The 17,091-nt window shown below is 40.2% G+C and overlaps 1 protein-coding gene across 4 annotated transcripts in view; it reads right to left on the bottom strand.

Annotated features, from left to right (window-relative positions):
• The window catches only part of TLN2 (talin 2), a 456,802-nt gene that overhangs the window by 199,489 nt on the left and 240,222 nt on the right, over window positions 1-17,091 (bottom strand). For all 4 annotated transcript variants that reach the window (XR_007153041.1, XM_047863106.1, XM_047863103.1 and 1 more), the window contains 4 exons: window positions 15,400-15,529; window positions 14,187-14,339; window positions 12,327-12,469; window positions 10,720-10,847 (listed from right to left, as the gene is read on the bottom strand). Coding sequence is in view for 3 of the 4 variants with exons in the window: in XM_047863106.1 (XP_047719062.1) it covers window positions 10,720-10,847; window positions 12,327-12,469; window positions 14,187-14,339; window positions 15,400-15,529 (554 nt within the window). In the remaining variant the exon portion in view is untranslated. The remainder of the gene's footprint in view (window positions 1-10,719; window positions 10,848-12,326; window positions 12,470-14,186; window positions 14,340-15,399; window positions 15,530-17,091) is intronic.

Genomic DNA, 17,091 nt, shown 5'->3' on the forward strand with positions numbered 1-17,091 from the left:
CCCCCACTCGTGTTCTGTCTCTGTCTCTCAAAAATAAATGTTAAAAAAAAAACCACAAGCTGAAATGCCTCCTTCACCGTTAGTTTGAAAACACAATCCACAGCCAAATTATTCCAAAGACCAAGTCCAAAGAAGGAATAGGAGTTTGAACAAACGCCAAGAGAAAAATTGACTCGAGGCCTCCTACTGTGTCAAAAGCTTTGCTTGTTGACAAGAGAATTATGTTGAGTTTGTGGTGAAAAACTTCCAAGTCCACTCTGATTTCTTCAACAGAGATTCAGAGCCTGAGTTGCTTTGTTTTCTCAATAGAACACATCCAAGGCACATGCCCACAAGACAAAGGGCTATGGTCCTCAGGGCTGAGAGGGGTCCTCACTTGTTACCCACCTTCCCGTGCCCAACCACTGGCCATTTCCCCCTGCAGCACACAGCACCGTGGAACCTTGTATGAACTCCAAGGCCTGTTAATTTTGCCTTCGCCAGATGTTACATGTTCAACCTCAGTGAATCCAAGCTTTTGTTACCTCACAGACTATTTGCATTTTTCTTTTTTAAAGAATTGTTAATTGCAGAAACATTGCGAATATACCAATCATGTGGTCATATTTGCTTTCTGATTGCTACCTGTTTTTAAAGAGAAATTATAGATTTATCTGAAGTCCCAAACCATCCTTCTTTCTCTAACTATATTCACTTCCTTATAGTTCCCATGCGTATTTGATTATGTTTCTTCACCTCCTTGTGTCTATAAACAACATATTCTGTTTCTCTTTGTGTGTATTTTTAAATTCAACAGGTTCATTTTCTGAAATGTCTTGTTTCCTCTGTAAAGCACTTTGATGTTTTCATACATTTAAATTTGTGCCCCATCTAATGGACACGAAATGCTATACCCTTATTGATTTTGCATTTGGTTTACTTACGAGACTGAATATTTTTCCCTATCTTTATAAGTCAGTCGAGTTTCCTCTTTTCTCAAGTACCTATTGCTATCCAGGGGTGGTCATTTCCTTAGTTTTTTCTTTTCTTAATGATTTCTGGATATTAATGTGTTGTTTGTAGTGTGCTTTGCAAATATGCAAATTTCCTCTTCCACACTGTGGAGCTTCACTCTTATTTTGGTAATAGGTCTCGCCCAATATTTTAATTTCAATAAATATAGGTTTATCAACCTGTAGAACTCTTATCACCCAGCATCAGGAATAGAGTATTTTGATTACTATAGCTTTATAAGAAATTGGGTATTTATGTGAGTCCTTCAATTAGCCTTCGTCATTCTTCAGGCTTGACTGGTGCATGTTACTTTTTGATGGTTATATTGACAAATACATATAATCTTATAAGTTTTTTTTTTTTTACTCACATATGATTAACATACAATATCCTATTAGTTTCAGATGTACATCATAGCGATTCAGTATTTTTACAAATTACAAAATGAACCCCACTGTAAGACCATCTGTCACCATATAAAATTATTACAATATTATTGACCATATTTCCTATACTATGTTTTACATCCCATGACCTATTTACTTGATAACTGAAAGCCTGTATCTCAATCTCCTTCACCAATCCAATTCAACAATTCCACTTCTGGGTATTTAATGGAAGAAAACAAAAATACCAATTCAATGAGATGTAGGCACGCTTATGTTCACTGCAGCATTATTTATAATAGCCAAGATATGGAAGTGATCCAAGTGTCCATCGATGGATGAATGGATCAGGAAGATGTGGTGTATATGTACACAATGGAATATTATTCAACCAAACACAAAAAAGAATGAAATCTTACTATTTGCAACAACATGGATAGATCTAGAAGATATTATCACTAAGTCAGAGAAAGACAAATATGATTTCACTTACAAATGGAATCTAAACAACGAATGCACACACAAGACAAACTCACAGATACAGGAAACAGACTGTGGATTACCAGAGATGGGAGGGGTTGGAGGGTAGGCAAAACAGGTAGGAAGAGGTTAAGAGGTTCATATACATTTTAAAATTAGGTTTTCTCATTACTTGGTATGTGGGATTTGGATTAAAATTGAACTGCATTTTATAGATGAAAATGAATTGCTATTATGACATTTAGTTTTCCTGTACATTAATCTAACAAACCACTCCATTTATTCAGATCTTGACTTAACTCTTCAATGAACTTTTATCATTTTATTGGTTAGATCTTGGAGCTTTTTAGATACCTCTATTCATAGGTAAATCATACTTTTTATTCTAAAAGTTGTTTTTGTTTTTTGTTTTTTGTTTTTTGTTTTTTGTTTTTGAGAGAGAGAGAGGTCAGGTGGGAAAGGGGAAGAGGGAGACGCAGGGAGAGAACCTCAAGATGTCTCCACACTCACTGTGGAGTCAGAGGCAGGGCTCAATCCCATGACTGTGAGACCATGTCCCAAACCAAAATCAAGAGTCATACGCTCAAATGACCAAGCTACTCAAGCATCCCAAAGGTCTCTCCTTTTAAAAATTACATTTTCTTTTTGTATGTATGGGAATACTATTTGCCATGTATAAATAAATAGTATTATGTTTTCCAGCCCTGCAGGTGAGTATGAATACTATTGTTTTGGACCTAGGTGGTGATGAGCCATTATATGTTTATCTTTTTTCTAGGAGCCCTGATAATATTAACTCTAAGAAGTTTCTCTGCCGACCAAGTGGATTATATATGCAGATAATTGCATCACCTGCCCAGAGTGATAGTTCCATTTTTTTAGTCTTGCGTTTTCATCGTTTTCTCTTATTTTGTATTTTACTTATTATCTGCCCCTCCGCACTAGAATGTAAGTTCCATGAGGGCAGAAATGTTTGTGTTTTTTACATGGCTCTATCCCCAGTGCCTAGAAGGCATGCCATAAATTGCTGAATAAATGTTCCATTCCTACAAGAAACTAGTCATAACTGGCAGTTACATCAAAATACATGTCACGTTGCACTCTGTTTGATTCTGCTAGTTCCAAATTAAGGTGAGAAGGTTTTTTAAATTTTCTTTCTTTCTGTTCCCTAAAATAGCCTGATCCTAGATTAGAGCAGAAATTAATGCTATCGAAACCAAAAAAACATTACAACAGATCAATGAAACCAGAAGCTTGTTCTTGGAAAGAATTAACAAAATTGATAAACCACTAACCACTTTGATCAAAAAGAAAAAAGAAATGACCCAAATAAATAAAATCAAAAACAAAAGAGGGGAGATCACAACCAACCCAGCAGTAATAATAATAATAAGAGAATATTATGAGCAATTATATGCCATTAAATGGGCAATCTGGAAGAAATGGACCAATTCCTAGAAACATATACACTACCAAAACTGAAACAGGAAGAAAAAGAAAATTTGAACAGACCCATAGCCAATAAAGAAATCAAATTAGTGGGGCGCCTGGGTGGCGCAGTCGGTTAAGCGTCCGACTTCAGCCAGGTCACGATCTTGCGGTCCGTGAGTTCGAGCCCCGCGTCAGGCTCTGGGCTGATGGCTCAGAGCCTGGAGCCTGTTTCCGAATCTGTGTCTCCCTCTCTCTCTGCCCCTCGCCCGTTCATGCTCTGTATCTCTCTGTCCCAAAAATGAATAAACGTTGTAAAAAAAAAAAAAAATTTAAAAAGAAATCAAATTAGTAATCAAAACTCTTCCAAAAAACAAGAGTAGAGGGCCGATGGCTTCCCACGCGATTTCTACTAAACATGTAAGGAAGAGTTAACACTTACTCTCTTGAAGCTGTTCCAAAAAATAGAAATGGAAGGAAAACTTCCAAACTCTTCCTATAAAGCCAGCATTACCTTGATTCTAAAACCAGAGACCCCACTAAAAAGGAGAACTATAGACCAATTTCCCTGATGAACATGGATGCAAAAATCCTCAACAAGATATTAGCCAACCGGATCCAACAATACATTAGAAAAATTATTCACCACAACCAAGTGGGATTTATACCTGGGATGCAGGGCTGGTTCAATATCCGCAAAACAATCAGTGTGATTCATCACATTAATAAAAGAAAGGACAAGAACCATATGATCCTCTCAATAGATGCAGAGAAAGCATTTGACAAAAGACCGTGTCCTTGCTTGATAAAAACCCTCAAGAAAGTAGGGATAGAAGGAGCATACTTCAAGATCATAAAAACCATATATGAAACACCCAACGTTAATATCATCCTCAATGGGGAAAAACTGAGAGCTTTCCCCCTACCGTCAGGAACAAGACAGGGATGTCCACTCTCGCCACTGTTATTCAACATAATATTGGAAGTCTTAGCCTCAGTAATCAGACAACACAAAGGAATAAAAGGCATCCAAATCAGCCAGGAGGAGGTCAAACTTTCACTCTTCGCAGATGACATGATACTCTCTATGGAAAACCCAAAAGATTCCACCAACAAACTGCTAGAACTGATCCATGAATTCAGCAAAGTTGCAGGATATAAAGTCAATGCACAGAAATTGGTTACATTCCTATACACCAACAATTAAGCAACAGAAAGATAAATAAAGGAATCTATCCCATTTACAATTGCACCAAAAACCATAAAGTACCTATGAACAAATCTAACCAAAGACGTGAAAAATCTATACACTGAAAACTATAGAAACCTTATGAAAGAAATTGACACAAAAAAATGGAAAAAGATTCCATGCTCCTGGATAGGAAGAATATAGTTAAAATGTCTACACTAACCAAAGCAATCTACATATTCAGTACAATCCCTAACAAAATAACACCAGCATTCTTCACAGAGCTAGAACAAACAATCCTAAAATTTGTATGGAACCAGAAAAGACCCTGAATAGCGAAAGTAATCTTGAAAAAGAAAACCAAAGAGGAGGCATCACAATCCCAGACCTCAAGCTGTACTACAAAGCTGTACTCATCCAGACAGTATGGTACTGGAGTAAAAACAGACATTTAGATCAGTGGAACAGAATAGACAACCCGGAAATGGACCCACAAACATATGGCCAACTAATCTTTGACAAAGCAGGAAAGAATATCCAATAGAATGAAGACAGTCTCTTCAGCAAGTGGTGCTGGGAAAACTGGGCCGCGACATGCAGAAGAATGAACCTGGACCACTTTCTTACACCATACACAAAAATAAACTCAAAATGGATGAAAGACCTCAATGTAAGACAGGAAGCCATTAAAATCCTTGAGGAGAAAACAGGCAAAAACCTCTTTGATCTTGGCCACAGCAACTTCTTACTCAACACGTCTACGGAGGCTAGGGAAACAAAGGCAAACATGAACTACTGGGACCTCAACAAAATAAAAAGCTTCTGCACAGCAAAGGAAACAATCAGCCAAACTAAAAGGCAACTGACAGAATGGGGGAAGATATTTGCAAACATCATATCAGATAAAGGGTTAGTATCCAAAATCTATAAAGAACTTATCAAACTCAACACCCAAAAAACAATTCAGTGAAGGAATGGGCAAAAGACATGAATAGACACTTCTCCAAAGAAGACCTCCAGATGGCCAACTGACATACGAAAAAATGCTCCACATCACTCACCATCAGGGAAATACAAATCAAAACGACAATAAGATACCACCTAACACCTGTCAGAATGGCTAACATTAACCATTCAGGCAACAAAAGGTGTTGGCGAGGATGCGGAGAAAGAGGATCTCTTTTGCATGCTGGTGGGAATGCAAGCTGGTGCAGCCACTCTGGAAAAAAGTATGGAGGTTCCTCAAAAAAAAATAGAACTACCCTACAACCCGGCAACTGCACTACCGGGTATTCATCCAAGGGATACAGATACGCTGTTTTGAAGGGGCACATGCATCCCAATGTTTACAGCAGCACTATTAACAATAGCCAAAGTATGGAAAGAGCCCAAACATCCATCGATGGATGAGTGGATAAAGAAGATGTGATATGTATGTATGTATGTATGTATGTACACACACACACACACACACACACACACACACACACGCACACAATGGAGTATTACTCAGCCATCAAAAAGACTGAAATCTTGCCATTTGCAACTACGTGGATGGAACTAGAGGGTATTATGCTAAGTGAAATTAGTCAGAGAAAGACAAATATCATATGACTTCACTCATATGAGGACTTTAAGACACACAACAGATGAACATAAGAGAAGGGAAACAAAATTAATATAAAATAGCCTCGATCCTAGTTTTCATTTTGTTGTTTTGTGTGGTTTATTTTCAACGGGTAAGGCAATTTCTTTCAAGTTTAGTGATCTACTCAGATTTTCTCAGCATCCTTTTTGTGTCTATTTTCAATTTATTTTTTAGTTTTTTGGCTTCAAGCTTTCATTTCATTCTCTTAGGATTTTTAAAACGAGTTTATCTGAAGTTCTGCCTCATTTTCATTACCAATAATTTTTTTTTTTGCCTTTTTCTACTTTTCTTTTTTCTTGATCAAACTTACCAGAGATTAACATATTAATTTTTCCAAAGCAGCAGCTTTGGGTTGTGTTGATTCTATGATTTCTATTTCATTACTTTCTCTTGACTAAAATCTTTTATTCTCATCTTGTTTTACTTTTCACTCTCTGAGTAAAGCACACTAAATTGTTCCACTAAAAATGTGTATCTGAAATTCTCCTTCTAATACTGTCTTTTCCCTTTAATTATTTTAAACTAATGTCAGGTGCACACAGGTTTCACAACTTATCATCCTGGTGAATTGGTCCTTCTATCTTTATAATGGCCTTCTCTGTCTCTACTTCAGTTTTTTTGGTCTTAAGTCCTATTTTGTGTGACATTAAATACGGCTTCTCTAGCTTTAACTAGTTTCCTAGGGCATTATTTTCTATATGCCTTTAAACTTTCCTCTGTCCTTAAAATGTGTGTCTTTTAGAAATAGTACAGAGCTATATAATATGAGAGCCTCTATTAATAGTTTGACTTACTTTTTCTTGCTAGGATGTCCAATATTTAGAAGTATTTCCCTTAATTTGTACATCTTATATACCATAGGGTGTGTTTCCATAATCGATCTGGCTCAACTACTCTTGCATTGGTCAAGTTGTTTGTATCTCCTCTCTGCTCTTCCTCCTTGGCACTGGTTTGGAAATTATGCCATCTACTCCTATTCTTTGAAGCTGTAAATCTTTCCCCAACGTTTTATTATGAAAAATCTCCAACACAGAAAATGTTGAAAGAATTATACAGTGAACACTCTATACCCGTCACCTGGAACTGCCCTCAGTTTTATCACACACACTTGATTCAAGGTCTAAAGTTTATCAGTGCATCTTACCTTCTTTGATAACAGTAAGATCCATAGAAGGCTTTGACTCTGATCACTCTTTCGAGTTTTCCACCATGTTTTTAAGGGGCCTGCAGTTCGTCATTATTACACTGGTTTTGGTGTTACTGCTGTTTTGAGCTAATTGTTCTTTACATTTGCCTTCTATTCTGCTAAATTCTTTCATCAACATTGCTTCTGGCACCATACCTTTGCCACCTTTCTTGAAATAATTCACAGCAGTCTCTATAGCCTGCACTGCAACTTTTGAAATCCTAAATAGACCACACTGCATTCAAAACATAGTTAAAATCAGAGCCAAGTTTCACCTCTCCATAGTAACAATTTCATGTTGATTTGCCAAGGAGACTATAGCCTCAAAAACAGCAAGGAATTAGCATATATTTTCCTATCTGCCCTATACCCAGCACAATAGAACACACATCCTAAGTCCTCCTATACCTGACACAATAGAACACACATATGAAGTCCTCATGGAGTGAAAGAATACCAGATGGCATGCTCTCTGCAAGCATTTTCTTACCACAGAAGAGCATCAAGTATGCATATGATTATTGGATTGTGCTGGGTCTATTTCACGCTCTGATAAAATATCCCTTTCTGGGGCTCTTTGCAGAGGACCTGAAGCAAAGGGTCATGGAGATAAAGCACATCAGACTCGATCTGGGACAACTGGCTGTTTTCTGGATTCTAGCTCTCCATGGCTCTGTGTCTTATTTCTGTCTCTGTCTCTCTTCCATCTATTTCCCCCGTACGCAGAGCAGACAGGAGCCATTTAATAATCCTTAAATCTCTGAAAACTGAAAATCTTCCAGAGTCTCCGATTTCCGTTGTTCTAAATAAATACCTTCACCAAGCTGGTACTGAGTCCAGAAGCCATTAAAGGATCTGAAGAAAGGTGTGGCAGACCTCAAAGGTCCAGAGTAGGCAGACTTTGAGCAAAAGTGCTGTACAAATTTTTTACACAGTGAAAGAAATATACTCGCTAATGTACCTTATTGAGAAGCTATGTGGCTGATATTTTGGCCTGGCTGGACCTTTAACCTGGCTCTGTGACATGTCTAACCTCTTCACCTTTTTTTTTTTTTTAAACTCTGAATTCGTTCAAGCGCATAGTACATAGGAGAGCCAGGTAGGAAAAAACAAAGGCTGGCAAAAATGGCCCAGCCAGTCACCAGGGACAGCTCAGACTTATTATCCCTGAAAACATTCTGAATTTCCAACACACAGTCAGGGAAATGTGACCCCATTGTTTTGTTTTAATTAAAAGGAGACGAATATCCTCAGGAAGTTTTACCTGAACAGTATATGCAATAATGTATACAATTAAACATCTACATAAAATGAAAATGCCTCACTACCTAGACTAGATTTGGTCTAATTAAAAAGTAAATCAAATTCATAAGGAAAAATAATTGCCACTAGGCATAATAAGCTTGTTTTAATTTGGAATCTGAGTAAGGATACACATACCACTACAGGCATGAGCTTCTTACTATAATCTCAGAAAAACGAAACAGACGAATACGATTGCTTAACCTTCGTTACCACAGATTAAGACAAGGGGCATCTTTTACTGGAGTGTAAGTATGAGGTTTTCCAGAGGCCTCCAAACTGCAGGAGACACTGTTAGAGCAATACCAATGCTCCGATACCATTTGGAATCCCAACACAAGTAAGGCATCTGGGGTGTCACAGAACATAGAAAGGCAAAACTTCCCGTGGTTCCTGCAGGAAGGAAGCAGACCGACTGAGTAGTAACGGGCCCTTGGGAACACTCGGCCATAGGACTTGTTTGGAAAATACAGAACAAAGTCAGTGACACGACATGTGTAGGGCCATTCTCAGACTCAAGGTCACTCAAGGCCTATATTGTAGGCCAAAGCAGCACATTGGATAGGTTCCTTGGGGTTCATTAACATAAGGGGAAAGGGTGTTTTCTTTTGTTTTGTTTTGGATAACAACTCAGTTTCGCACAAACACTATGTTGTCCAAGCACCTCTGTCACCTCTGTCAAAGAAGTCAGGTTTTCTTCTTACTCTAGGACATATGCTGGTCCCAGCTACTTCCTACCAAAGTTAAAGTGGGATCAAGGGCCAAGTTGGCATTTATGTTATCCTTTCTCCTCAATGTACTTGAACACAATGCAGTTGATGCCCTACTCCACACATCTCATTTTGGCATATCCTACAGACAAGTGACGTCTGCCCCCAGCTGGCATTCAGCTCAGGTCCCACTACCAAAGCCTCTACAAGCTGCATTCTAGATGACAGCAGGATATTGATGTCAAGACACTCTGGATATTGGGGAAGGGGTTGCTCAGCCAAATGTTTCAACTGTGCTAAGAGGAAGCAGAAGAGGTCGGGGGTGGGGGGGGGGGGGATAGGTAAAGAAATATTACCAGAGGAAGAAATACACAAAACCCTTGGAGAAGCTGATCAAAACACAGGGCAAGATCACTTCGAACTAAAGCAGCCTAAGTATGGCTGGGTCTGTCCTGTTGGACATTTCTAGGAAATTCAACCCTAAGGCCCATGTTCTGTGGGGCCATAATGTATCTGTAAAGGTGCTTTCTCTTAAATCTCCAAGTACTGAGCCCTCCCCCCAAACACCCCATCATTTTATACAAGACAGCCAAAGACCAGATGTGTGGAAGAGTGAAGTATTTAAAATTTTTTTAAATGCTTGTTTATATTTTTTTGTGAGAGAAAGAGAGGGAAGGAAGGAAGGAAGGAGGGAGGGAGGGAGGGAGGGAGTAAGCAGGGGAGGGTCAGACAGAGAGGGAGATATAGAATCTGAAGCAGGCTCCAGGCTCTGAGCTGTCAGCACAGGGCCAGACACGGGGTTCGAACCCACGAACCATGAGACCACGACCTGAGCCAAAGTCGGACGCTCAACCTACTGAGCCACCCAGGAGCCCTGAAGAGCAAAGTGTTTAATGTGTATCCCACACTTTCAGAGCAACCGAGATTTCCTCATATTGTAATAAAGAACGTGAAGCTCTTTTATGCTCTGTTGTTCTAATATAGGAGAGTCTTGCAAAGAAATTCAAGAGGACAAAATCTGGTCGAGTGTGAAAAAGGGATGTTCTGATGGGAGAGGTTTCAGAAGATGGAGGGCCTGAGCTCGCTGGGGAACTCCCGAGATATCCTAGGACAGACTAGACAATATCTAAGCAGAGCGCTACAGATTCTATGGTCTCCATAGAAGCTCCATGCCCCAACTTGGAGCAGTAGCCTCTATAGTCATCCCAGCACTTAATTTCCAGGCCTCCTGCTTTTCCCAAAGACCACAGATTTGATCCTATACACAAATGAGGAAAAGCTAACAACCTCACAATTGACTGAAACTAGGGTATGTATTTTATGTATATGGCTCAAAAACACTGAAAAGAAGAGCAGAGAACAAGAAAAACAAAAGAAAAAAACAAAAGGTTATTTACTCTAAGAATCCGGGCTTGTGTTTATGTTCCACATGAGGTCCAAATTGTATCTGGGCTTGAAATCCTCCAAACTCACAAGCTTTCTCGAAGGAGACAGGGTGGGAGCCATTCAGGATATCATCCCGAGCCTGAAACACAAGAGGAAGCGAAAAGCATCAGGAGCTTGGGGGAACAAGGCAAACTCTCCAGGGACACAATTCTTCATCTGAGCACACCCTCCCTGTGGAGCAAGGGGAAAGTGCCAGCCAAATGGGACGCATCAGGACTCTGCAGGTGACTAGCACAACAGGATTAAAACAAAAGGAAAACAAGTCCTTACCCCAAATTGCCTATAGATAGAATGCATCAGCAGTACGCGGTTTATTAAAACTAAAGCTTCAGAAGTGAGTATGAAAAATAAAGAGGCAAGAGAAAAATTAACTAGAGACAAAATCAACCCAATTCCCATCCCCAGAAAAAGGCCAATGTAATACACATTGTTGGCAGGGGGAGAGAGAACTCCAATGACAGTAACTCAATACTACAGACATTTAAGGGAAATAAGCAAATTGCACAGTCCCAGAATCAGGAACTTACTATGTCTGAAGTCTTTCTCCCGGTTCCTGACCCATCACTGCTATTTATTCTTCTGTCTTTTCTTTCTCTAGTTAGGTGACCCCCAGACCACTCTCCAACAGGTGCTCTAAGCTATGGCTCTGAGCCTTTAACCAACAAGCATTTTCTATTGTCTTGCCATCTTCTTTCTTTCTAGCCTCCCAGCCCTCCTCCCTCCATGCCATTCCTGCACCCACCAACTCAAGGGTCAGCAAACTTTTCCCGTCAAAAGGCCAGACAGTAAACATATTAGACCTTGCAGGTCATGTGGTCTCTGTAACAACTATTGAATTCTGCCACTGAAACATGAGAATAGCTGCAGAAAATATGTAAAAGTGACGAGATACTAAAGGGGTTCACCACTGTGTAACACAAACAAATGAGCCGTATTCCAATAAAACTTTATTTACAAACATAGCCAATGCTATGGCGGCATTTTGCTGATCCCTGCATTATTTCTAAGGGCAGATAAGTAGATAAATGGAAGGAGAGGAAAGGGAAGGAGGGAAGGAAAGAATCTAAGAAGAAAGAGGGAGGTTTTCCTTGAGCCAAAGAAAGACCGGAGACCATCTGGTGTGAAGCCAACGTCTTCCATGTTAGCAAAGTGCGAGCTCTGAAAAGTTCAATGACTTGTCTGAGTTTCGACAATAGGTTAACAGTAAAGACATAAAAGGTTATGAAGAGAGTATCTTTCAATAATGAGAAATACGGATTTTTTTGGCCAACATTCACATGTATTTCAAGACACTAGCAAAGAAAGCTCTAGTTCAATAGTGAGCAAGTTAAGTGCCTCAAAGTCAGGAAAAGAGACAGAGAGATAGTACCAGCCACCGGGTCCCAATCTGAGATGCCAAAGAAAGGCACCACAACCAAACATGTGAGGAATCCCTCAACAGTGCCCAATGGAAACCACGTGCCACAAACACCATGGAGGCCACAGCTGAGTGTCTCTTCACCACAAGCCAGTAGCTTCTTGAAGTCTCCCCACCTTCAGTGAGTATTAAATGCTGTACCTGAACATAAAGCAAGTTCAGCTGCACAGGGTCTCTCGAGTCCACATTCTGATCGGAGTAGAAGAACTTCCTTCTAAGCAGCAACGTTTCATGTTCATCTACCCCTTGTTCTCTGAATGTTCGGCTGTGATCCAGCCAATTTACTGCAACACAACAAGACAGATCTAAGAACTGGGTTTATTCTTCCTCTTAGTTTGAAGGGATTTATCAAAAGAGAAGCGGATTTCTGGAACACCGATATTCAGTTATAAGTACTTCTATTAGAGCTGTGCTTTTTAACTTTGCAAAATAATTTCACATACGCCATCATGTACCATGTGACGCACCAAACACCAAAGGAGAGCCAATTCCCAGCCATTCCTCAAGTTCGTTAAAGCCCCACAGTCATAAGAAAATCAATGCTTTATGCCAAGACAGCCAAGTTAGCATTTTCCTTTAAGTCAATACTGGATACTTCAGTCTCATTATGTGAAATAATTTATAAACTGAGTATCAGGAGTTACCTCCACCCTTAGGCAGAAAAGAGGAGGAAAATAAAAGTCATGGGGAGGGAAGGGGGAGGGAAGGGCAGGACACTGAGGGATCAGGGTTGGTAGAACCCTGCCTGCGGCCCAGCTTGAATCTCATCCCAGAAAATGCTCACCTGTTATCTGGGTGCACAGGAATGGATCACCCCTCTATATTTTCTACAGCTCTCACTCCCAAAAGCCTCCCTGGGCTTAGCACACAACTTGTGAATAAGAAAGCATTACAAGCCTCACTGGGTTACAACCAACTTCAGCACAGGGAATGTGCGGGAGTGATCTCATCTCCTGTAGAACCTGAGAGAGTATCATGCACATTATAAAAATCCTCAAGATTTGTCTACCATCATCTCACTTGGAAAGAAATATGCAACTGGAAATAAAATGAGGTGAAAAAAAAAAAAGAATGGAGAAAGGGTCAGAGGAAATGAAAGCCCCACTGAAGATCAATAAACGTAATGACAACGATGTCATCTTCCCAATGCAGCAGCAAGGACAATGAAAGGAGGAGCCTGGAAAGGTCTACATGAACTGTGCATGATCCTCGGTGGGGTGGGAAATGTCCTGCAACCAGGTGCACGTAGCATAGGCTTTCGGGACACAGGGGGTGTACATATTGGCTTTTCCAAATATTAATTGTGTGGCCACAGAGGACAACTTTCCTATGATATAATTACCATTTTGTAACCTCTAAGAAATAATGGATGTCAGCAATGGTCACCGATGGCTATTAACATCACAAAAAAGGACAAAAACCAGATACAACCCTCTGCTGGACGTACACTACACCACAGAAGGAGTCTTTACTTTAAATGTATACACACATACACATACACACATACACACACACACACACACACACGAATCTGATCAAGTCTCCAGATCCCAGGGGTTACAAGACACAGAAGTACATGTTAGCTGATACCACAACCAATAAAATCCAGATTGTAGAAAACTCTATACAAATAACTATGTGTTTTTTTTTTCTTTCCAGAAACTGAAAGGAAAAAAAAAAAGAGAGAGAGAGAGGTGGAGGCAAAGTTGGAGACTAAAAGAGGTGTCACATCATCCAACCTTGTTTGGACCCCAGTTCAAACAAATAGTAAGCTTCTTTAGAAAACAGTGTGAATATAATTTGTTTATGAGATTACTTTTTTAGATGTGAAATGGCACCAGAGTCATTTTTTCCCCTTTTTTAAGGTCTTTTAGTGCCACAGACCAAGATATTTATAGAGGGAATGAATCAACAGAAAACTCCTGCCCTGGGTCCCACCGGTGAAGGGAGATAGGTGAGGCCCTTCGTGCGCCTGGCCCACATTTCCTTCTAGACACTCACAGTCATCATCCGTGTGGAGTTTTGCCTTCAGCTTCTCCATCTTCCTCTCGTCTCGCAACAGTGTCCTGTCTTTTTTTAGCGTACCCGTCCCTTCCTCTTTCTTTTCCTCAATCGTTTCTTGGATTAAAGAATATTCTTCATAGTTCGTTATTCCTAAAAATAGAAATGAGGTTACAATTACCAGGGATTATGACCCTGTCACTCCTTCCAGACCGGCACCCTGTGGTACTCAGAGCCGCCCCTTGTAGCAAAGGATCAGGGAGCCACCCATGGAGCACACATCGAGAAACTGGCCAAAAGGGTGGCTTTTCAGCTAATGAAGCCATGTTTAAAAGGTCACATTCGATTCTCCTAGTTTTCGACAAACAAGTATGGAGTAGAGATCATGCAGAACAAGGCAAGGCAATGTCAACCAAGCAGTGGCTGAAAGAGCACGTCTTCCTTTGCATGGAGAGAAGACTAAGACAGGCCAGTCTCCTTTCTCCAAACATCGGAAGGGCTTCATGCAAAAAGCAGACACACTTGTTCTCTGAGGGAATTAAGAGAAGCTACAAGAAGAAAAGTTGTGTAGCAATCAATTGTATGGGCTGTCCCTATCAGTCTTCAAGGAAATACTGGATGTCAGTAATGCTTATACAGAAGCTCAGCCATGGGCAGGAAACTAAATTACAGGATTTAAAACATACTATCTTCAATTAAAAGTTTCCTTTTGAATAGTTACAGAGAGGGAGGGAGGCAAACCTTGAGAGACTCTTAAATACAGAGAACAAACTGAGGGTTGATGGGAGGGGGTGGGGGAGGGGAAAATGGGTGACGGGCACCGAGGGGGCACTTGTTGGGATGAGCACTGGGTGTTGTATGTAAGCGATGAATCACGGGAATCTACTCCCAAAACCCAAGAGCACACGGTGTGCACTGTATGTTAGCCAACTTGACAGTAAACTTTATCTTAAAAAAAGATACTGAGAGATAATAAAGGGATATATTTCTGCTCAAAAAAAAAAAGTTCCTCTTGTTTTTGAAAGGGAAATAAAATCTCTCAGTTTTGACTCAGTGAGACATTCACGTGTTTACAATAACAGTTAGTGGGTTTACATATTTAGAGAACAGTGTCTCAGGAATGGGAGGAAATCAGTGGGTAAGACACCAAAAAGGAACAGGCATGTAATTAATGGCCAAACAAAAACTGGAACCCAGGCACGCCAATACTCGCCGATCCTGCTGCAAATGGTAACCAGGAGCTCCCCAACGGTCTTAGAGTCATCCACCATCACCGTTTTCACGGATCCATCCAGCATCCGGATTTTCTGAGGTCTCTGTTTCTTTTTATATTCCAAAATATCCTAGGGCAGAACCACACCAGCTTTTCACACTACATGGGAAATTAGGTCATCAACTTGGACCCTCTTCTGTAAAAAAATTTAATTTTTCCTAGCACTCTGATTTCCTCCTGCTAAGTTTTCATGAGATTTTTGCCACTAATACAGAAACTCCCATGCTAACAATTAACTGCTTCCATAAAGGTTTCTTAAAAATCTGACAGTGAAACTGTGCCCGGAGAAGTACTTTTTCTAGCTTACGGTTCTTGAAAACTAACCTCTGTTAATTTAAAGTAGCTGATGTCTCCCTGAAAGACTGTGGATGATCTGCTTTGAAGAGAATTAGCAGAGGCAAATTCCTACTTGTCATTGAAAAAGACAGTGGTGTGCTTCTCCAATTATCTTACAGTTACAGGCAGTTTCTAATACATATGTCACGAAGGAATAAATAATATCCCCATGTTTCTTTACAGTGGTGGCATCAGACCCCAGAGAAGTGATTTGCACCATAATGCCAAGATCAAACAGGGGTAGTGGGCCTGGAAGTCACTTTTAAATGAGAGACCTTTTGGGGCACCTGGGTGGCGCAGTCGGTTAAGCGTCGGACTTCAGCCAGGTCACAATCTCGCGGTCCGTGAGTTCGAGCCCCGCATCAGGCTCTGGGCTGATGGCTCAGAGCCTGGAGCCTGTTTCCGATTCTGTGTCTCCCTCTCTCTCTGCCCCTCCCCCGTTCATGCTCTGTCTCTCTCTGTCCCAAAAATAAATAAAAACGTTGAAAAAAAAATTTAAAAAAAAATAAATAAATGAGAGACCTTTTTTTAACTTTATTTCTTTTTTTTAATTTTTTTTTTAACGTTTATTTATTTTTGAGACAGAGAGAGACACAGCATGAACGGGGGAGGGGCAGAGAGAGAGGGAGACACAGAATCGGAAGCAGGCTCCAGGCTCTGAGCCATCAGCCCAGAGCCTGACACGGGGCTCGAACTCGTGGACGGCGAGATCATGACCTGAGCTGAAGTCGGACGCTGAAGTCGACTGAGCCACCCAGGCGCCCCTTAACTTTATTTCTTAACGACAGAATTATGCAACGGAAAATTACTTGGTACTTTATGGAATACTCAACAGTCTGATATCTGCATTCCATACGCTAAAACCCATTCTCTCAGACGTTAAACTGAGCAGACTATACAACACTTTTTACTCATTACCTCTCTGTACTTCCCAACAAAATCATTTTTTGTTACTGATTGTTATTAAGCTTACCTCTAATATGAATTTTCTTAAAAAAAAACCAGAATTCTGATTAATATCCAATATCTGACTACCTTTAGGATTTTTTTTTTCACCACTAATTTACCCTTACCTTTTATCATCAGTCACTGGGATACTTCCTATACAGAAAGATGCTGTGTCTTATTTCGTAACTACCAAGTCCAACCATGGCATGTACCAACAGCTGTAAGCACTAACCCCAAGCTGCTTTAATTACTCTGTGGAGTTTCAAGAATCTGGACTGCTGATATCTTCTATCACTACCTGTACAACCCTTACAGAGTACGTTACATCAAAACAATGAATAAGTTGCC

This window comes from Prionailurus viverrinus, chromosome B3, assembly GCF_022837055.1.
Source record: "Prionailurus viverrinus isolate Anna chromosome B3, UM_Priviv_1.0, whole genome shotgun sequence".
In the NCBI taxonomy this organism is placed as follows: Eukaryota; Metazoa; Chordata; class Mammalia; order Carnivora; family Felidae; genus Prionailurus; species Prionailurus viverrinus.